We start from the raw sequence: 21,395 nt of genomic DNA on the forward strand, positions 1-21,395 counted from the left end.
GGAGAGAATTTTGACCATTATGAGAGTCAACTTAAAAAAAAAAAAAAAAAAAAAAAAAAAAAAAAAAAAAAAAAGGCACCTGTTTGGGTAAAATGTGATGGGGAGCTGAAGGAGACAAAAAGGAAGAGGGGGAAGAGGAGGGGAAGAGAAGGAAAGGGGGAGGGGGAGGGGGAGGGGGAGGGGAAGAGAGCTACTTCAAAGAAATTCTCTCCAGAACTAAGGGGATATATGGCTTTTGTAAGGTTTTAGGGAAGTGTGTGTGTGTGTGTGTGTGTGTGTGTGTGTTTACACCATGTGGTTTAATCTATGTGACTCCTGGCACATGTGGAGCCGGGTACTTGATGGGACCATAAATTTATCTGGTAGCCACTGAAGGAAGGAGCTCCAAGGCCACAGTAAATTTCTTAACTATCTGTCCCAGAGAAAGGGCGAGAGCTACATGGGGCATGGCCTTAAGCTTCTGATATAATGGGTGTTCTCACACACGCATGCACACGTGCATTCTGTGCGTGCATGTGTTTGTGTGTGTGTAAACCAAAGATCAGTATTATTGGGTGTTGTTCATTGGTTGCTGTACAAATCGCTTTGTGAGGCAGAGACAGATGGGGAGTTCAGTAACTCCTAGTAGACAGTGCTGCCTTCTTAATTATACTCTCAATGACAGGCCAGCGGCCCCGTGTGACGGTCACCCTCACAGAAGCTTCTCTCAGTCAGTCAGCTCTCACCACCGATGGGAATGGTGTCCTAGGATGACAGGTTTTGTGGGCAAAGGTGCTGGACAGCAGACACCTGGTCTAGGGTGTTGGGCTCCATGACTAGTGAGTTGTTCTAAAATTCCAAGCCTTGGGTCTTACTGCTCTGTTCTCTGTAGAGCCCCAAATCATGGTCTCCAACCTGCCAACTGTCTGATGGTCCTCTTGTCAGAAGCACCATAAGCTCCAGCAGTCCTCAGCCTCTCTGAGTCTCTAACTCTGAGGGGCAGGAGAGGGTCCGCACTGGCATGGTTACTGTGGGGTTAAAGGAAGCCTTCACACTGTGGAGCTGGGACTTGTCGCTGTGTGCCCAGACCTCTGCCCTCTTCCTACACCTTTCCTCTCTGAGGCCCCTCTTTCTTCCTCTCTCCCTTCTCTTCCTCTTTATTCCCTCTTCCTCTCCTCCCTCTTACTAGCTTATGAAAACTTCAGTGTGCACTGGGCATGCATTCCCAAAACATCACAGATGCTCTGGGGCCTCCTAGGGGAAGGAGGAACAGATGAGCAGACAGGAAAGCCAGCCGTCTTGGAGGCCTGGGGACTCTCAGACCATCCTATGCCAGGAGGAGTATGTCTGTGCCTGCTTAAGTCTCTCTTCCGGGCCCACTGAACAGTCACTATGCTCATTTCTATGAAGACAAAGCCCCGAGTGGTGCACCCCAAAATGCTAGAAGTGATGTCACCATAGAGAACAAAATTAGAAGGCCTTTAGTGTTTCCTAGACATGTTCCCAGGTCCCACATCATAGGTGAGAACCAAGTTCCTCAAGATATCCTCTGGAGGACACATGTGTGCAACAGCACTCCCCCCTCCATAAAAATGAAGAAAATCCACAAATATCCTGTGATGATATGGTGGATCTCTGGCCAAGCCCAGTTGAAATTGTAACATTTCTCAGCTACCCACTTCAGGATCCAGTCTACCTGGCCTTGTAGTGACTGAGATACCTCAGTTGAATTCAACTCTGCTTAATTATGGTATTTTCTCAGCTCCCTGATAAACACATGGCTACACCTTTTGTTTGTTTTTTCTACAGTTAATTATTTCCTAGGCTACTGTAGTTGTGTAGTGTCATCTCCAGTGTGGGCAGATATAGTAGCGGGCCCATTTACAGGTGCTTTCTGAAGTTGTAATTACTCATAGCCAGTTGTCATCTGAGAATATTAAATGAAAACTTCCAAACCTAAACAATTCATAGTCTCAAGAATCTTTTATTACAGCTTTATAGCTCTAATTATACCACTGTGCTGTTAGTTACTGCAGTTAATTTCTTACTGTGCCTAATTTATAAATTAAATCTCAACATAAGTATGTGCAGAAAAGCCGAATACAAGGGGGTTCAATACTGCCTTGGGTTTCAAGCATCCGCTAGGGTTTCAGATAAGGTCTCTCTAGATTAATGGGTGTCAACTGTGGCCAGCCTTTTACTTCACAGATGAGAACACAGACATCCTCCGTTCTGGGGTCGTCTGGCCCTTGTTATAACTGAATCACTGCTTCTCTTCCCCACAACATTCGGAGGAATCATAGCTCCTTTGGCTGGTGGCCATACTTGACTAAGCTTGCATCCTCATTAGTCTCTCAGGCTCCTTTTTTGCTGGCTGCTAGGTGGAGATAGCACAGCTGAGGGGGCTCCTGAGGGGCGGTCTTTCAATACAGCAATGCTGGCCTTAGAGAAACTGCAGAGCCGCTGGCAATCTTACCTGGAAGGGGTTGGCTAATTCGTTCATTTCCTCCCTGTTATTAAATCTAAATTAGTGACTTCTCAGGGGGCTTTTAGAGGTGGTGCAAAGATGAATTCTATTGGCCAACACAGGCAGGCAAGCCACGCATCCACTGTAATGCAGCGAATGGCTAGCATCTGATGCTTCTGTCCCCGCCCACAATGCTGGGAGTCAGGAGCCAGAGGTAAAGCAACTCAGTATCATTTCCACTTGAGAAAGGCCAACGTTAAAGCTGGAGAGGTCAAACACATGGCTGAAGGTCCTAAGACCAATAAAGAGGAGCCGGTAGCCAAACCCAGGTCCGGGGATCTGCAGTCTCTTCTAACACAGAGGCATTTGCACTGGGACTCTGGCATGACGGAGTTCACTCATGGTTGTTGAGCACAACTCTCTTTTTAAAATTGTTTATCAAGAAATCAGTGCTTCAGCCAGTGGCCTGGTTACTGTGTATCCTCTTTCCATTTGTTTCCTGTAGCTGGGACTGGCGAGGGGAAAGGTCACCCTTCCCCCTCTTCTTTGGACAGAGTTAGACAATCCTTTCAGGGTACACACAGACACAATGTTCTACCAGAGAAAAGCCAGCAATGGGTGGCATTTACATTTCCCAGACACTTAGAGTAGTGCCGTTTGATATAGAATGGGCTCAGTTACATTTCAGACTTATTTGTAATCGTCTTGAGCTGCATGGGAGATGAAGAGTTTTAGCTCTGGCATTTGCTGGTCTTCCCAAATGTCAATGACTGACACTTGATGCCATCATTCCCAGGCAGCTTCTAGATGTCCCACTTCTATACGTCCCACTCCCAGGTCCAGACCACCTCATGCACACTGAGGAGGACTTCCAAGCTGGTGAGATGATACCTGCATCACCCCAGGGAGACCTGGGTATCCAGATGTTCTCTCTTCCTTGCAGAGCCAATGCCACTGGGTGGCCAATGAGTCCCTGGAAGAGGTGCTCTGGGCTTTGACTCCTCCCATATGTATCGGTTTCCTGGCAGTAAGAGTCTTGGGGTGCCCTTGGGGGCTTCCTGGTGCTGATAATGGTGGTACACAGCGGGGGGTACTTCCTTTCCTGCAGCCAGAAGCATCTTGCAGGGATGTCAAGTCTGCTACCCCTCAGATAAAGTATTCCTTCTTGCTGGTGTCCCCAGCATCCTGGAGGGCAGGGTCACTTTGCAGGGCTGCATCAGCACTCTCTGCAAACTCTGTGCCTTTGGCCTCATTGGTGTGGTAGGTACCCTTGTGCCTGTACAGGTAGCGAAGCATGAGAAAGAGGAGGCAGACCAGGACCAAGGCCACAGCAGTGATCACAGCTGCAAGAGGGAGACAGGATGCAGGTCAGTCTGGGGTAGTGTTGCAGCATGACTCTTTCCTCTGGGAAGAGCATCATGCCCATATTGGAGCAGAGTACTCTTTGGCAAGATCAGGTAGCCATGACCAATCAGCAATATAGTACAGGGATATTTGGGCCCGTGGAACTACTGTCCACAATCTTCACTGGAGGAAAAATAATCTCTATTTACTAGCCTACATCTGTGCATGATTGAGCATATATATGATTAAAATAAGATGCATCATGGGAAAGGACATGCCCAGTATACAAAGGCTCACATAGCCAGAGACCATCAATCAACATAAAAATTCACCCAATGGTTACCCAAATGTGAGCTGAACAAGGCTGACACCAATAAACTTGCCAAACTTGCCTGAAACATCCCATGAGGCCTCAACCTATGTAAAGAACTATAGGCAACTGAGGGAAGCTGGGAATGGGAGAGGAAAAGAAGACCAACTAACCGGTTGATTAGTGCCAAATGGTCAGTACTGAAAACATATATATCAGTTACCCTTCCCATAGAATTCATAGGGGGAAAAGACTGGGTATGGTGTGATGGGGTGGGGGAGGTCCTTTTTTGAGAGCTATCCCTACCAGCTGCACCATTCATTCTTGTGGGGTGAGGATTTCCTAGGTCTCCAGGAAGAGGTGGACTAGGTCATTCAGTGGATGATGTGCCCAGGGTATTGCCAAGGATATGCTAGGTTCCAGGAACCAGAGAAACAGAGCAGAAGGTGGGACAGGAGGGGTTAGATTACTTAGAGTCTGGAAAGGGAAATTTACAAGGGGCAATAGACCTATGGGAGGTGTTTAAAATTTGGTCACTAGGTTTGAAGCTGTAGAATCAACGTACAGGGTTACTGCAGAAATAATGCTGGGGAAGGTAGCTCCCATGTCTCAATTATATCGAACAATTTCCTAAGCTTGCTACAACTGTGACAGGAACTGTTAAAACTCCTTGAGAAAAAGAAGGACTCAGGACCTACATGAACGAGAAAATGGTCAGCTACATGAAATCAACAGGTGTCTGTGATGGCTTCCTGTTGCTTCTCTATTTTTAGCTGAAGATGATCCCTGAGCTATGCATCAGCAAGTGAGAAGACTGGATCGTAAAGAAGGGAGCAGCGCAAGACACCACCCAAGCTTGGTTGCTCTCGAGCCACAAGTAGGAAGCCACCTGCCCAGGGTCCAGCCTTTAGGATGGAGGTGTGAGCCAGGGCACGGACTAGCTAGCATAAGAGATGAGGGAGATGTGAAATCCTAGAAACCTGGGTTAGCTTATCTACTTGTGCCTCACACTTACAGAGTTAGGTCACAGACCTGTTAGCTGCTGCTCTCTTGCTCATAAAAATCAGGCAACTTAGCCAAATGGATGGACCTGGAGGGCATCATCTTGAGTGAAGTAACACAATCACAAAAGAACTCACACAATATGTATTCATTGATAAGTGGATATTAGCCCAAAACTTAGGATACCCAAGATATAAGATACAATTTGATAAACGCATGAAACTCAAGAAGAATGAAGACCAAAGTGTGGACACTGTGCACCTTCTTAGAATTGGGAACAAAACACCCAGGGAAGGAGTTACAGAGACAAAGTTCGTAGCTGTGATGAAAGGATGGACCATTTAGAGACTGCTGTATCCAGGGATCCGTCCCATAATCAGCTTCTAAACGCTGACACCATTGCATACACTAGCAAGATTTTGCTGAAAGGACCCAAATATAGCTGTCTCTTGTGAGACGATGCCGGGGCCTAGCAAACACAGGAGTGGATGTTCACAGTCAGCTATTGGATGTATCACAGGGCTCCCAATGGAGAAGCTAGAGAAAGTACCCAAGGAGCTAAAGGGATCTGCAACCCTATTGTTGGAACAACATGATGTACTAACCAGAACCCTGGAGCTCTTGTCTCTAGCTGCATATGTATCGAAAGATGGCCTAGTCGGCCATCAATGGAAAGAGAGGCCCATTGGACTTGCAAACTTTATATGCCCCAATATAGGGGAATGCCAGGGCCAAAAGAATGGGAATGGGTGGGTAGGGAAGTGGGGGGCGCTATGGGGGACTTTTGGGATAGTATTGGAAATGTAATTGAGGAAAATATGTAATAAAAATATAAAAAAAAAATGATGGTTCTTAAACACTTTGACCCCCCTTTCAGACCACCACCCACCAGAGGTAGTGCAAAAGAAAAGATACAGGGGAAGTGGACCTGAAAAAAAAAAAAAATCAGGCAACTGTCCTGCAGTCTCTCTCAAATGCAGCCCTGGAGGTGACTGGGACCCTGCAATTCTCACACTCAATTGAGTCTCCCTGACCCTTTGCATCTGGGAGCAAGCCTAGCTGGGATCCAGAACCCTGAAAACCTTGGATTATAACCCTGCTTTTAATCTACCGGCTTCCTGTGTTGTGACTCTCAGCACATAGGCCAGATCACATGTTGTGGAACTCATCCCTACCTCTCTCCACCCCCTCCTGAGTCCCCCTGCCACCATCCCAAACTGTAAGAGTCAGAAACTGCCTTTGCTTTCTCCCTTCAGAATCCACATCATGCTGTACAGGGCACCCCTCTCCTGATGCTTCCCCACCTCAGGACCTCACTCTGACTGCCAGGAGCCATGGTGCTTCAAACTCCACCCCTGCAGAGCCCTTCTGTAGAGGACTTTGTCTCGATTTTCTTTTCTACTAAGCTTTTCTTTTATCTTCTTTTTTTAATTTATAACACAGATAACTCATTGTTCAGCCTGAGTCTCTGGGGATCTAAGGTCCAGAGAAAGGATGTCCTTTAACGTGTAATTCACCCTTTTGTCCCTACTCCTATCAGGCACTGTATGTGACACCTCCTACATCCTCAAAGCTCCCTCTGGGGCGGACACATAATTTTTGTTACTTTGGCATAAATCTATATGCACCTAGGAGGAGGAATCTCAAGTGAGGAACTGCCTTAACCACATTGGCCTGTAGACATGTCTCTGGGGCGTTTTCCTGACTTTGGCTAACACTGTGGGTGGTTCCATCCCATGGCAGGTGGGCCTGGGCTGTATAAGAACCATAGCTGAGCAAGCTAGCAGAAACATGCTGGTCAGCAGCCTTCATCCATGGTTCCTGCCCCTCTCTGGGCTCTAGCTCTTCCCACGGCTTCCTTCAATGATGGGCTGCGACATGGAAAGATCAGTTACATAAACTCTGTACGCCTCAGGTTGTCATTGGTCAAAGTGTCTATCCCAGCAACAGGAGGCAAAGTAGAACAGGAGGAAAGCAGCCACAGCCAGTTCTCGTTCCACCCAGATAGATGCTCAAGCCAGTTCTGGCTGGGATCTTTCTTGGCTGCTAGAAAGGCACTGCCAGCCAGCTCACCTGCAATGATGGCAATCTCCATAATGCCGTAGGACTTCCCTGGGTTAGGCTCTGTGGATAAAAGCAAAAACCCACGGTGAGGAAGGAAGACCACAGTCAGAAGCACCTTGGCTTGTAAGCATCCCCTGATCACTTGCAAGCAGCCTGGTGACTTGCCTGTGTAGAGAAAAGCACAGGGAACATTGACCTCTTCTGGAAGGCACAGACCCAGCTCTGCCTGGCTATGCAACAAGATTGAGAACATCCTATGAATCCCAGGGCACTCCTCAACTATGTCAGCTCCCCACTGAATTACATCACAGAAGTCCATGCCCACACCTTGCAGATTCTGGTTGTAGTGTGGACATTTTCATCCAGGTATAATATAATCACCATCTTGGAGTGGAGACTGTTTGGCTAGGTATCCATGGCAACTCAGCCAAAAAAATACAGAGGTAGCATGTTTATGATAATGGCAATGGAGCTTTTGATATCCTCTAATAGGAGGAGGAAGTTGAAGTCTTAGGACTCTCAACTGATTGCAGCCATTATTCTCCTCTGACTTCTCTCAGCTACAAGTGGTCTTTGGAGATACTAGAGTACACAGGACACAATAGACTCTATGTTACAGCCTCATGAGTTCACCATCTAAGATGTAGGTACTGGAAGCCATGAAGGAGTTCTGGGACCCACACAGTGGAAGAAGCAAACTGACTCCTGAAGCTGTCCTCTGGCCTCCACATGTGCTCCAAGGTATATGCAGTGATGTGCAGACAGGTACACATGTGCACCCCCACATTAAATAAGTAAACCACAAAATAAGTAAACAAAACTCAGTAAAATAATAATAATGATAATAAACAATGAGAGTTAATAAAGAATGCAGGGCATGTCTTGGGGATATAAGAAAAGGGATGGGCTATCACTCTAGAATTCTGTTGCTGCAGCATCCTTCACCCATATTAGAACCGACTTCTCTGGCATTCGAACATAGACTAAAGACCAACAACTCTACAGGAACCCTCCAGCACTGCAGTGCCAGATTGGAACTGCTAAGACATCCAGTCCTGTGGATTGAGCAACTACAGGCTTCTCAGCCTTTCCAGTGGGAGATGTTAATTTCTGGGACTACCTGGACCACATGCTAGGAGGCAATCTAAGAAGCCCTCCTTTAATACACATTCATCCATTTAGAGAACCCTGACTGAAACGAAGAGCTAATGCTACACCAGCTCACTGCGACTCTCCCTGGAGAGATTTGAGAGACTTGGGAATTGTCTTACCTTCTGTGCATCTTTGAGAAGCCCCACACTCAGGCGCTCAGCATGTATTTTTCCTCCTTTAATTCTCTTCTTTTCTCCTGACCTCTATGCTTAAGTCTATATTAAAATATCTTAATGGAATCTCTTCTTAATTATCCTAGCTACTCTTGAGATTCTTTTCAGTGCCAACACTGAATTCTGGTTTGAATTAATTAATCCGGAACCGGAAAACTCTAAGGGCTCTCTCCAGGCTGTCAAGGGTGGCAGTGTGGAATTGTCACTGTCCTGTCTGTCCCTCTCTGTTTCACCAGGAGCGTTTGTTGGCTTATAAATGGTAAAGGAAGAGATCGCTGCTTTCATCATATGGAGCACAAGATGTCAGCTCTGTGGAGGGAGGGAATTACACAGGCTTGGACTTTCATCCTTTTATAGTCCTTCTAACCTTTCTTGTGGTAGGATCATACCCGGGGGCAGTACAAAGCAGGCACAGGAAATCAGGACCAGCAGGTGATAATGAGGCGAGATGGACACTTCTCACCTTCTCACTCTCAAACTGAAGAGAATGCATGTGTAAGCATCCCCTGGGACCAGGGAAACCCCAAGACTGGAGGTAGTCAATGATGGGAGCTGAGAACTTGCAGTACTGTGTGTGTGCCTGTCTGTGTGTGTGTGTGTGTGTGTGTGTGTGTGTGTGTGAGAGAGAGAGAGAGAGAGAGAGAGAGATAGAGATAGAGATAGAGAGAGAGAGAGAGAGAGAGAGAACACAGAGGACAACCTAAGCACTGTCATCCACCCACTTTGCTTTCTGAAGCAGGGTCTCTCATTATCCTGGAACTAGCTGATTAGGCTAGGCTGGCTTGTTAGTGAACCTTAGGGATTCTCTGATCCTCCCATCTCTGCTTCCCTGGTGCTAAGGTTACAACCATGTGGTACCCTACGTGACTGTTTTTAAACATGGATTCTGGAGGAACAAACTGAGGGTCCTCATCTTTCAAGGCAAGCACTTCACTGACTTTGCCAGGTCCCCACGTGATCTGAGAATTCCTATTCCTCATATAGTCCTAGCCACTGCTGGTTTTGGAGCCTTGGTCTGAGGACCACTGAGCTTATGATGGTGTATCTTCAGAGCGAACAGCCCAGTTCAGATGCTAAGCATTATACCTTTGGCCGAAGATGGCAAGGTAAATAGACCGGAAGGCCCCCACAATCTTTTATCTAATAAATACAAACCTTAGCACACCTTCCTCTGGCATGACTCTTGGTTGGTGTCTCCTTTCTTTTTTGGAGCCAGCTAATGTTGCTGAAAACCTAGCACAACTGAGGATGAGAACTTGTCACTTGCCTGTTCCTCTGCCTGTCCCCATACCTGTTGTTGGGGTATGGGAGAGGACTCTGGTGCTGGCTCTGAAATGCATGTATCCCTCTGATCAATGGCTTATGAGACCACAGTGTTTTCAGCCGTGTTCTCTGGAGGCTAAACAAACCCTCAGCTGAATGCACATGTGAAGGAACTACAACCACTGCTGATTACGGCAAAAGCAATTAAAGGAAAAATTATCACTGCCGATTACTTTAAGGGCAACTGGGGTGATGGGATGGGGAAATGCTTGTCTGAAGGAAGAGCTCTTCACTATCCAAATGCCAATGGAGACAGAGATACCCAGATGTTATGAGGAGCCAAGAGGGGATTGTTCATCCCCCTCAGCTGTGGCCTCACAGCCCTGAGCTTCTTCAGAGGTAGATGTAGCTCAGGAAGACCTGAACACACCTGTTACATCCCCATCTAGGCACTTATGGAGAGAGAAGATACTCAGGATGCTATGAGGCATTGACAGAGCCTTCACCTGTCCAGCCCACATCCCTTCAAGGTCAGCACACTTACCTCACACACAGCAGTCTGGTGAGTGTGTGGCAACTCAGATTCAGACTGTCTTTGGGGAGTGATGTATTTATGGTTTTTTTTTTTTTTTCACATTAAATATGGTTTGCTCAACCACGTAAGATTACTGTTAATATGTGCTAAGGATCAAGTACAGTGCTTGGCATAAGTCAAGTCATTTGGATATTTGTTATTGTCTGTGGTGGTTTGAATAGGTGTGGCCCCCATAGACTCATGTGTTTGAATGCTTAGCCCACAACAAATGGCACTATTAGGAGGTATGGCTTTGTTTGAGTGGGTGTGGCTTTGTTGGAGGAAGTGGGCTTTGAGTTCTCCTATGTTCAAGCTCCACCCAGTGTGGAGTCAGATGCTCCTCCTGGCTGCCTGCCTGTGGAAGACAGTCTCCATCTGGCTGTCTTCAGATCAAGATGTAGAACTCTCAGCTCCTCCAGCACCAACGCTGCCTGCACAACGCCATGCTTCCTGCCACAATGCTAATGGACTGAACCTCTGAGACTATAAGCCTGTTCCTATTGAATGTTGTCTTTTATAATAGTTACCCTGGTCATGGTGTCTCTTCACAGCAATAAAACCCTAACTAAGACATTATCATTGCTAAAAATGTCATGACTTGGGTCAAGATGATATGTTGATTTGAGTGAGAATGGCCCCCGTAGGCTCATATATTTGAATGCTTAGTCACCAGAGAGAGAACTGTTTGGGAATTATCAGGAGTGTGGCCTTATGGAGGTATGTCACTGGGTGTGGACTTTGAAGTTTCAAAAGTCCATACAAGACCCTGTCTTCTGTCTGTCTGTCTCTCACAATGATAAGTCAGTGATGGATACGACCCACCCGCCCCAGGACTATTTAGCTATGCATACCTCTTGCAATGAATTTAAATCTGCATGTCATGTCAGTACCACCAGAGGAAGACGGTTATGTGAGGGGAGGAATCACTGGGCCCCCGTGATTCACAAAACAGCCTCTTCCTTCTCTTACCGTTAATTTGCCTCTTTAATTGGGTTATTGGGGATGGGCAGAGCCTGCCTTATTCGAGCTGCCAGGGCTCAGTCTCTGACCTTAGTAACTCCTGTAATGAGCTTTGGAAGGTTATGCCCAGTACTGGTTCTACTCGGTATTCTCAGATTCCGGGTAATGGGAACAGCTCCCTCTCAGATCACAAGGGAAAAACAAACCTTGCACCCCTGAAGTTGTGTCTGTCAGGCATTTTGTCACAGAGATGTAAGAGTAACGATTACACAAATATTTAATAAGGGAAAGACACTCTTGGTTGGCCACAAACCAAAGCTTATGGAGTGACTCATTTATATAAAACCCTTTGTAGGAGCAGAGCAGGTGACTTAGTTGAGTTTAAGCACCAGAATCTATGTTTAAAAAAAAAGTCAGACACACACCTGTAACTCTAGCGTGGGAATTCCTGGAGTACACTGCCCGGCCAGCCTAGTCTACCTGGAGGGTGCCAGGCCAGTAAAACCCTGTCTTAAAATGTGCTTTCTCAAGGATGATTCTTCAAACCACCTCTTGCATCCACAGCACATACCATTCGGGAGCACTGACTTTACAGTAAGTGCTTTGTGAGGTCCTCTAAGTACTTCTTACACAACTTCTTAGTACATACTGAGGTTCTCTAAACAGGGAGCCCACAGAGGTACAACCAAGCTCCTAGTTACACAGATGGCCGTCATTTATTAAGGTCCTGGCATGGATCCCATGGACAGCGGCTGAGGGTTATGTCTTCTTCATGCATGTGTGCCCATATGTGCTTTGAACACCCTCATACATGTGACTCTAGTACAGACCAGCAGCTCCTGCGTCCCCGGGTCACAGTGCACAGATGTCTAAGTCCTTGCTTCCCAACTGGCTCTTGCATGTTCCTGTTTGCCACGTCTCTAAAGCACTCAATTAACTTACTACAGCTGCATTTTCAGTATGATTGGGTACCTAATGATGTGACTCAATGGCCTTGGTCAGATTACATGTGTAAATAATGATGTTTTAGTTAGCCATGCTAACTCTAGGGGGCTCATTTGCCTGCACATGGATGGGAAGGTGTTCTTTCCTTCTTGGGCAGCAGCAGATCCTATGCTCATAACAAGCAGGTCAGTTGGGTAGGAAGAGGTTGAGAGGAGTTTTGAAGCTTTCACTTGGATTAGTCTCTTGTGTGTGGGTGTGAGTGTTCCCATGGGTGGGCATGCACGTGGGTGGGTCATAGGCTAGAGGCCACTCTCTGGCTTTATTCCTCAGGACAATGTCCACCTTGACTCTTGAGACAGGATCTCTCACTAAAACCTAGGGCTTTCCAATTAGCTAGCCTGACTGGTATGTGAGTCTCAGGGATCCTCCTGTCTCTACCTCCCAGTGCTGGAGTTGCAAGTGCCACAAACTGAACCTGCTGGGCTTTCTACATGGGCTCTGGGGATCAGACTCAGGTCTTCCAGCTCCCCTTTGCTAACAGCTACCTCCCTAGTCCTTGGATAGCATCATGATTAGAGGCTGAGTTTCCACAATTCAAGGCAGACAACAGAGCTCCAACAGGCAAGGCGAGCAAAACGGGGCCAAGGGCTCTGAGGCTTCAGGCTACAATGTGGCCCCAAAGAGGAAAGTCCACTAGCCAAGCATCCCGGAGGGAAGGAAGGGCAGCCAGGCATCCTGGAGGGAAGGAAGGAAGGGCAGGGGAGCAGGAAGTGGGTGTCCTCCTGCTCTGCCTGCAGCATCCTTTCCTCTTGATCCTGGGAGATTCTGAGAGAGCTTCAGGGCTACAGGATGGGTACGGATACACAGGGGAGAACCTCTCTTTGAGGGCTGTGGCCAGGCCTGCAGGAAGCCATACTGATAAGGACCAGGTGGGAGTCATAGACACTGTTCCTGACACAGCAAACCACTTAGCTCTCCACAGGCTGGATGTAAATTCCTCAGATAACTGTTTTCCTACGTTGAACTTAACTTTCTTAAAAGACTTTGGGAGAAGACTTAGGGTATTGTAGAGGCAAACTTTCAAGGTGGATGTTCTTTGTGCAGAACCCCAGTGCTCTCTATTGCTTTGGCTTCTCTGGGCAACCCTACAGTTTGACTCATTTGAAAAGGGTATGGCAGAAGACAGAGTGTATTTAGATTTAAATGTTAGGAATACACTGGCAGGGTAGGGGTAGAGACAACAATATGCAAATAAAATAACACAACCATTTCAAAAAGCCACTTCACAGTTCTTTGAGAGGTCTCCTCAGTGGGCGACAGAGGGAGCTTGGAATTTGTTACCAGAGATTTGGTGGGAGTCTTGACTCCCTGTCCATCCCAGCTACAAGGGCTCTAGTATGTAGAGAAAGACATGAGAGTATCCTGGATGGCTCCTATGTGAGATCTCTTCTTATTCTCCTGTGTGCATATGTGGTCATAAGCACACACACACACACACACACACACACACACGGCCTCAGAAACCAGAAGCCTGGACCTGTGCTGTGGGGGATGAGACGGCAGAAGGCTCAGGGCCAGTGTGAACTTATCATCTGAGCCATTTGGGTTTCCTGAGGGGTCCCGTGTGCTATTTGCCCTTCTTCACCCCTCCAAATCCTGTCTGCTAGGTATCAGGGCAGGAAAAAAGACTCATGGGAGTCACCAGTTCATTTCCTCTTTGCATCTGGGATGGAGTCAGGAAGCTGCCAGCCCTGTCCCACCCCTGTCATGTCTTTGACTATGCTTATGGGAGGATAGGCTGTTTCTTTTTCTTTTTTTCTTTTTCCTTTTTTGTTTTTTCGAGACAGAGTTTCTCTGTGTAGCCCTGGCTGTCCTAGAACTCACTCTGTAGACTAGGCTGGCCTTGAACTCAGAAATCCACCTGCCTCTGCCTCCCAAGCGCTGGGATTAAAGGCGTGAGCCACCATTGCCCAGCAGGATAGGCTGTTTCTCTCCACCTATCCTGCCCCATGATTCCTTTACGCCCTGCTCCTACCATTTCCCTAGCTGTTAGAATGTTCTATGAACTTCTCAATCTGTCACCCTTGGCAAGCTCCTGCTCCATCTTCCCCATTCCCTTCCAGGTCTTGTGATTCACATCCGTCCAGGTTAATTTATGTTTTTAAAGCAAAGAAGCCACAAATGCATATATAATCCTTCCTCTTGTCAGCGGAAGTCCCATAACACAAGCCAGCTGCCATGTACATTGTTTCTTTGATAGAAAGTGATAAATATCAGAGACTAATCAGAGGAAACCCAACACACCTAGACTCAGTTGCAAGTCAGGAATCCACGGGATTCCTGCTGGTTTCTTCAACTGTAGGAAGTGTGGTTGAAGTCTGAACCCTGGTAGGTGGGCAGACTGATAGAGCTTCCTGCTGCAATGACCAATGCCACACCCCTCACCACTTAGCAGGGTCTGCGCTCTTCAGAAGCAGTTTGAGTCCTGCCACGTTTGCCTTGGAAGAAGAGTCACTGAAATGTGATCTCCCAACAGGCTGCTGCAAATATTTCTTTATTAAAGGTGAGAAGATTTTGTTTCACCAAACCAAATAACAGAATAAAAATGGGTTAAACCCTAGAAAAGGCAGTAACAGGATTGGGTCCATTGTTCAGTCCAGAGTAAAAATTTCTTACCCAGGAGACGATCTAAAAAAAGGACAGATTTCACTTTCTTGCAGTCTTTTGACATATGGATGCCTTCACATGGGATCAAATGTAGTTTTATATTTTATATGTTTCAATTTATTCCTTTTGAGTTTGATTTTGGGATTTTAAAAGATGAAACTTTGGAAGAGAAGAACAAGAGCATACGATTGGCCAAGGCCATAAGTATCAATCATGGGCCCATTTTCCTCCCTTTTTCCTTGTCTTATTACTTAGTCCACTGTCACTATCATGTTCAGTGCTATTAATAAGTTTTTGTCCGTTGTCTGCCTGGCTGAGTGTTGGACAAGAAAAGATCCTAAAGACAAGGGTATGAGAGCTGAGTCCTTTTGTGTGAGCAGAGTAGATGAGATGGGAGAGAGGGTCTAGAAAGAGGGTGTAATGGTTTAAATAAGACTGGCCCCCATAGACTCATATTGAGTGCTTAGGGAGTGGCATTAGGGGGTGTGGCTTGTTGGAGGAAGTGTCTCACTGCAGGTGGGCTTTGAGGTTTCAATGCTCAACTCAGGCCCAGTGTTCTCTCTTTCCTTCCTGCCAGCCAATCCAGATGTGGAACTCTCAGCTACCTCTCCAGCACCACATCTGCCTGTGTGCTGCCATGCTTCTGACCATCACAGCAAACCTCTGAGCCTGTAAGCCAGCTTCAATTAAGTGTTTTCTTTTATGAGATTTGCCATGGCTACGGTGTCTTTTCACAGCAATAGAAACCCTAAGACCAAGATATTCTTTATAAATCCTGGAGAAGGGGCAACTAAAACTAGGAAGAATATTTCCAGGGTCAAACAAGATGGCTTAGTAGATAAAGGTATTACCACCAAGGCTGGCAACCTGATTTCAACCCTCAGGATGCACATGGTGAGGTCAAGGTCACAGGAAGGAAAAGGTCAGAGGTTGCAGCAGGACTGTGGTTAAAAGTTAATGAAGGGACTATCCAAGAGTAGGGAGAGACAAGAGGGTTATGAATAACTTATTCTATATTTCTGTAAATTCTATATTAAATCACAATATCACTCCAACTATTAAAAATAAAGGTGTATCACACATTTTCAAATTTACATAAAATACATTATTATATATGGGAGTTTAAGTAAGTGAGAGTTTTGGCTAAGCATATCTGAGGTTCTGGGCTTCTTCCCTAGCACCAAATATAGAAAAAAAGATATTGCTGAGTGTTGCGGGAGGCATCCTTGATCTGAACTGAACAGAGGAGTAAGGAACACTGCCCAGAGACTAGCTTTGCAGTACTGGGGACGCTCCCCTGCCCTGGTGACCTGGCCTGCCATCCATGGAGGACACACCCAGAGAGGGCAGCCTCTCAGTCCTGGCTCTCAACTCTGGCTCCACACACGTCACCTAGAACTCTTCCAAAAACACCTACGCTAGGCTGAGTGTATAGCTTAGTGGCAGAGCATGTGTTTGGCAAGTGTGAGGTTCTGAGTTCTATCCCTGGCACCACCACAATAAAAACAAAATAAAACAGCATTGTCTAGGTCCCATTCTATTAAGATTACCTTCTAAAACTACAAGATTACCGATAAGCATCATTTGAAAATAAACAAGAGTGCTTTAGTATACCCCAAATACTGTCTGCGGAACCCACAGATGTTCATCTGAAAACCCTAGAGGGGCAAAGTCAGAGAAACTTGGAAGCCAATGTGGAATTTAAAGGTAGTTAGTGTATGATGTTTTCAAGCAGGGTGTGTGTGTGTATGTGTGTGTGTGTGTGTGCGTGCACACACATATGAAGGTTCAGTGAAAAGTCTAACTGGCCCTCTAGGAGGGGGGAGGGGCCAGCCAACATGGCTTCTAATCTGACTATACCTTAAGTGAAATATCTTGACATCTCTGAAGGAATCTCAATGTCTTGGCATTAAAACAGGGACAGCAGTGCCAGCCTCACAAAAACATATGACACTTCACACTTTATAACCCCATGATCCCAAAGGGTCTCCATCTATCATACCACGTTGGCTCCCAAGGGCCCCTCAGTAGCTTTGCTCCAAGGCTCCTAGCAAAGTCTTATATGTCCCTAAGCATGCTCTGCAGCAAGGTTGTTATCAGCTTGACCTGCTGTGGGGTGCAGGAAATGAATGAGATTTCCTGGGTCTCAGTCTCCTATTTCTGAGAACTGCGGCTCTAGGGACAGGTCCAAGACAGCAGCTGCTGAGTGTCTGGCTCAGGCCCACCTTATCAGCACCAACTGTGCAGTGCAGAGTCCCTATAACCCTCTGCAACTACCTGATAAGAGGCTCAGCTACTGTTTCAGGCTTATCAGAGGCAGACCTGGGTGAAGGGGCCACTCCTATCAGCATATGGAGGGAGGGAAAAGGCTCTCTGAAGAAATATAAGTTCTCACACTCATATACACCCGTGGTAGCTGTCTCTCCCTTCAGCTACCCTCTGTCCCTGGCTGACATGCGTGATCCATTTCACTTCTCATGAAGCTATAGATCATTCCATATCCTTTCGTGATAAAGCGACAAGATGCCATGGGCATCCCTACTCAAGAAGTAAGTAGGGTTCAGAGCTGCTTGGGATCTGAAGCAAAGCCCAGGCTGAATATGCTTCCCAAGAGGCCAAGCCCTGCAGGTGGTGGAGCCATCTGGGTCTCCTTAACCTGTGTGTGTGTGTGTGTGTGTGTGTGTGTGTGTATGTATGTGTGTGTCTGTGTGTGTGGACATGCATGCACAAATATGTTCAATGAGGATATGTGCGTAGTGTTTACCATGAAGTTATTTGCCCCTTGATATGAAGTCACCTAAAGTACACTGTGATCCAAGGGAAAGATGACAGACTGTGGCCTCACCATGAGTGACCTACTTGTCTTGTCTGCTTTTCATCACTGCTTGTGGACCCGTCATAGTTACTCTCTGCTTCTCCCACGTGGTACCAAGTTTATGAGTACCTGCAGAAGTCAGCCTTTCATCCCTACCACAGAGTCATGAAGAGGAAAGGGCTTATGTGGCTCACACGTTTGGGTTGAGCTTTTGATCCGGTGTCTCGCTGCCCTGCTGCTGTGCTGTGAGGTGTGCGGAGCTGTACAGAGGGCACGCTGTGCCTCTCACATGCCCAGTTCTCTTTTGCTTCTCCCAGATCTTTCTCAAACATCACCTGCCCATATCCCCTGGCTATATCCTATAAAATGGCACTCTCTTGGGCTGGGAAGATGGCTCAGTTGGTAGAGAGCCTGCCTTCCAAGCATGAGAATCCAAGTCGGATCCTCTGAACTCCCTTTAAAGAAATGTATGTCTGTAATCTCAGTGTTTGGGGAGAAAACCTGAGGGCTCCCTGGTCAGGCAGGGAGACTCAGACTGGTGAGAGACCAAACCTTAACCTAAGTTGGATGGTGCCTGAAGAATGACAACTGAGGTTACCCAAGACCTCCATAAGTGTGTGCATATGTATGCATGCATACTCCCACACTTGAATCTTCATCTATATGAACATGTATGCACATGTGTACACATGCAGACACACACACCCCCCACACTCATCCCTCCTCTCCTCTACCTTCCTCATCTCTTTGGATTGAATATTCTCCCTAACCCTTAGCACTATCCGATGGATTTAGCCTTCCTCTGTGTGTCTGTCCACTCTCACTAGAACATCAGCTCTTCTTGAGGATGAGTGCTAGTCATTCTCATTGTCACATCTTTGGGGCCTGGCACACAGCAGGTGTTCAATGAGTAATTTCTTGGCCATAGGGTTACTGGTACTGGTTGAAGAGACAAAAAGGGAAACTGAGGGCAAACCTGAATAGATTATCTGCCTTTTTATTCTTAAGCCATCTCTCTGCATATAACCCACTTGTTGCAGTCTACTGCTCTTAGGTGACTCTAAAATTTTTGAGTATGTGTGTATATATTTAGTGTGTGTGTGTGTGTGTGTAAGTCAGAAGAAAATTTGTGAGAGTTGATCCTCTTCCACTACCATGTGTGTCTCAGGGATAGAACTCCCGTTTTCAAGCTTTACTTTATGGTAAGTACATTTCGACAGTCATCTCACCATCCCTTGTGTGACTTTACAATCATCCAACCAGGAGCTGGGGAGATTGATCAGTGTAAGAGTGCTTACTATACAAGCATGAAGTCCTGAGGTTGTATCCTAGGACCCATGTGAAGAGCAAAGCCTGGTTGTTTCTGTAATTGTATCCTCAGTTACATGGCTGCCCTCCAATGTAACTCCAGGCTTGGGGACAGACCCTGCCTCAAAGGAATTAAGGCAGAGAGTGATTGAACACTGCCACTTTTTCTAGCCTACAGAATGCACAGGCGCACACACCTACACACACACTTCAGATGTACAAGAACACCTCCGGTGTGTGGGTCAGGGTGGTACTTGTGGATCACATTCCATGACACATGCAGGGACTACCAATGACTTCCTAACCTCCAATGGCCAGTCCTCACTCCTTCTGCGGCCCCAAAGCTTCACTCCACTTTACCCTTGGAGTTAGAATTCTGACAGCTCTCCTTTCTCCACACACGGAAAACTCCTTGTGGCATTTGTCACACTGTGTCACAGACACAACTGACAAGCCCAGTTCAGGGTCAGGGAGAATCCTGCCTGGGCTTGGGAGACATCATTTTATACGTGACAGGGATAGGTACACATAACTCCAGAGTCTCAATTTCCAAGTCTGAGGACTGTTTGTTTTCCAAGTGGGCGTACCTTCAGTAGGACACCTGAAATAAGACTGGTCTGGCACATCCCATGTGGAAAGTTTGCCCATATTGGGGTGCTACCTACCATTTTATGAACATGGAAGAGGGATGGTGGAGCCCCAGCTTTTGGGTCAGGGGGAGTCTGCCTGACACTCCCTATGCCTGCTCCATATTTCCTCCTGAACCTGCTCAGGTGAGCTGAGACTTCTCTGAAAGTCAATGGCAGAGCCTAGGGTGCCAGTTTTGCACAGGGGGTGGTGGGATGGTCAGGATCAACTGTAAGAAGGCCCTTGGCTGGCAACCCAGGCAGTGAAGATCAGGGATGGACACCATTGTGCTTTGGGGGACAAGTTAGTTAGCCAGATGTGGCCTGGGCAGCTTTATGCTGCTGCTTGTACCCTGACCTTAGCTGCAGAGCTCTTTCCCATAGATACCAGCCTTGAAGCTGGTCTCTTTAGACAGCTGTACAGGGCTAGGTTGGGGTCTGGATTTGGAAGTTCTATCCCTCTGTCTGTTTAAGTGAGGAATTGCCATTTTTTCTTTCTTACAGAGCTGGAGAATAAACAGTTTAGGCTAGGTCAGTCTGTGACAACAGCTCAGCCGTCATGGCAAAACAGTGCAGCTGTGTTCTAAGAACACTTTATACAAACAGGCGGCAGGACTAGGAGGATGTCTCAGGTGGTAACAGCTTACCTTGCATACACCAGGACCTGAGGTTAACCCTAGGAACCACGCAAAAATGGGAGCACATGCTTGTAATCTCAGAGCAAAAAAAGGGGGTGTGGGTGGACAGAATCCCAGGGCTCTTTGGACAGTCAGCCAGCCAACTAATTGGTGAGTGCCAGGTCATGGAGAGAGCCAGTGAAATCCAAGATTGTTTTCTGGTCTATACATGCATGTGCACATGCACCCTCACATGGGAACAGGCACACCAATCTGCCCACACACTTACATTTAAAAAATAATAACAAACAAACAAACAAACAAAATGAAATAGAAGAAACCAGGAAGTGGCTTAATGCTAAGTAGCCTGCTGTATACAGAGGGGAAAGAGCAGAAGGGGGCAGGGAAGCACCAGCCTGGATACAAAGGGGATGAAGAACATTAGCCAGCTCCAAGGCAATCACATTCTGATATGAAGGCTCTGTGGTGCTCATGAGCTGGACACGGGGGCTCTCGGGGCATCTGCATGTTTTAAGATCAGCATCAGCCGCACCTGCCTTTGACAGTGGCATCCTCAATGATGCACCTCCCTTCCCTCAACATTGTCTGTTTTCTCTGTGGGCAACAAGTATCATTTCACTGGAATGTTTAAAAATAGATTGTTCTGAGCTGGCTGGAAAGGATCTGGGATTCTCACGTAGGAAACGACCCAAGGGTAATTGCCAAAGCCTGGCAGGAACAAACATACTTAGCATATGTGGAGGAACATTCTCTCAATCTTGTGAATGAAAACTCTTTTTTCTAAAACTCCTCATTTCCTGCTCATGTGAGGGCTGGTGTTATGGAGGGACCATTCGGGGAATTGTGCTGAGTTCAGACCATACCTGCCCCCTTCACAGGGAGGTCCTGTGCTCCATCATAGGACATCACATGACCAGCCCACCCAATGAATAGGAAGATGGGCATTGCCTCGCTTCTTCTGGAAGCCAGGCCGTTTCTGCACAGTGCAAGGACTTTGCACACCAACCCCTACTTTTCTTTTCTTTTCTTTTCTTTTCTTTTCTTTTCTTTTCTTTTCTTTTCTTTTCTTTTCTTTTCTTTTCTTTTCTTTTCTTTTCTCTTCTCTCCT

The 21,395-nt window shown here is 46.7% G+C and overlaps 1 protein-coding gene across 1 annotated transcript in view; it reads right to left on the reverse strand.

Moving 5' to 3' along the window:
* Positions 1–1,943: 1,943 nt before the first annotated feature.
* The window catches only part of Gypc (glycophorin C (Gerbich blood group)), a 32,243-nt gene continuing 12,791 nt past the window's right edge, over positions 1,944–21,395 (reverse strand). The window contains exons 2-3 of the mRNA XM_021151043.1: positions 7,176–7,226; positions 1,944–3,789 (exon numbers count right to left, since the gene is read on the reverse strand). Of these exons, the coding sequence (XP_021006702.1) occupies positions 3,593–3,789; positions 7,176–7,226 (248 nt within the window). The 3' untranslated portion in view covers positions 1,944–3,592. The remainder of the gene's footprint in view (positions 3,790–7,175; positions 7,227–21,395) is intronic.

This window comes from Mus caroli, chromosome 18 (assembly GCF_900094665.2).
Source record: "Mus caroli chromosome 18, CAROLI_EIJ_v1.1, whole genome shotgun sequence".
NCBI classification, from domain to species: Eukaryota; Metazoa; Chordata; class Mammalia; order Rodentia; family Muridae; genus Mus; species Mus caroli.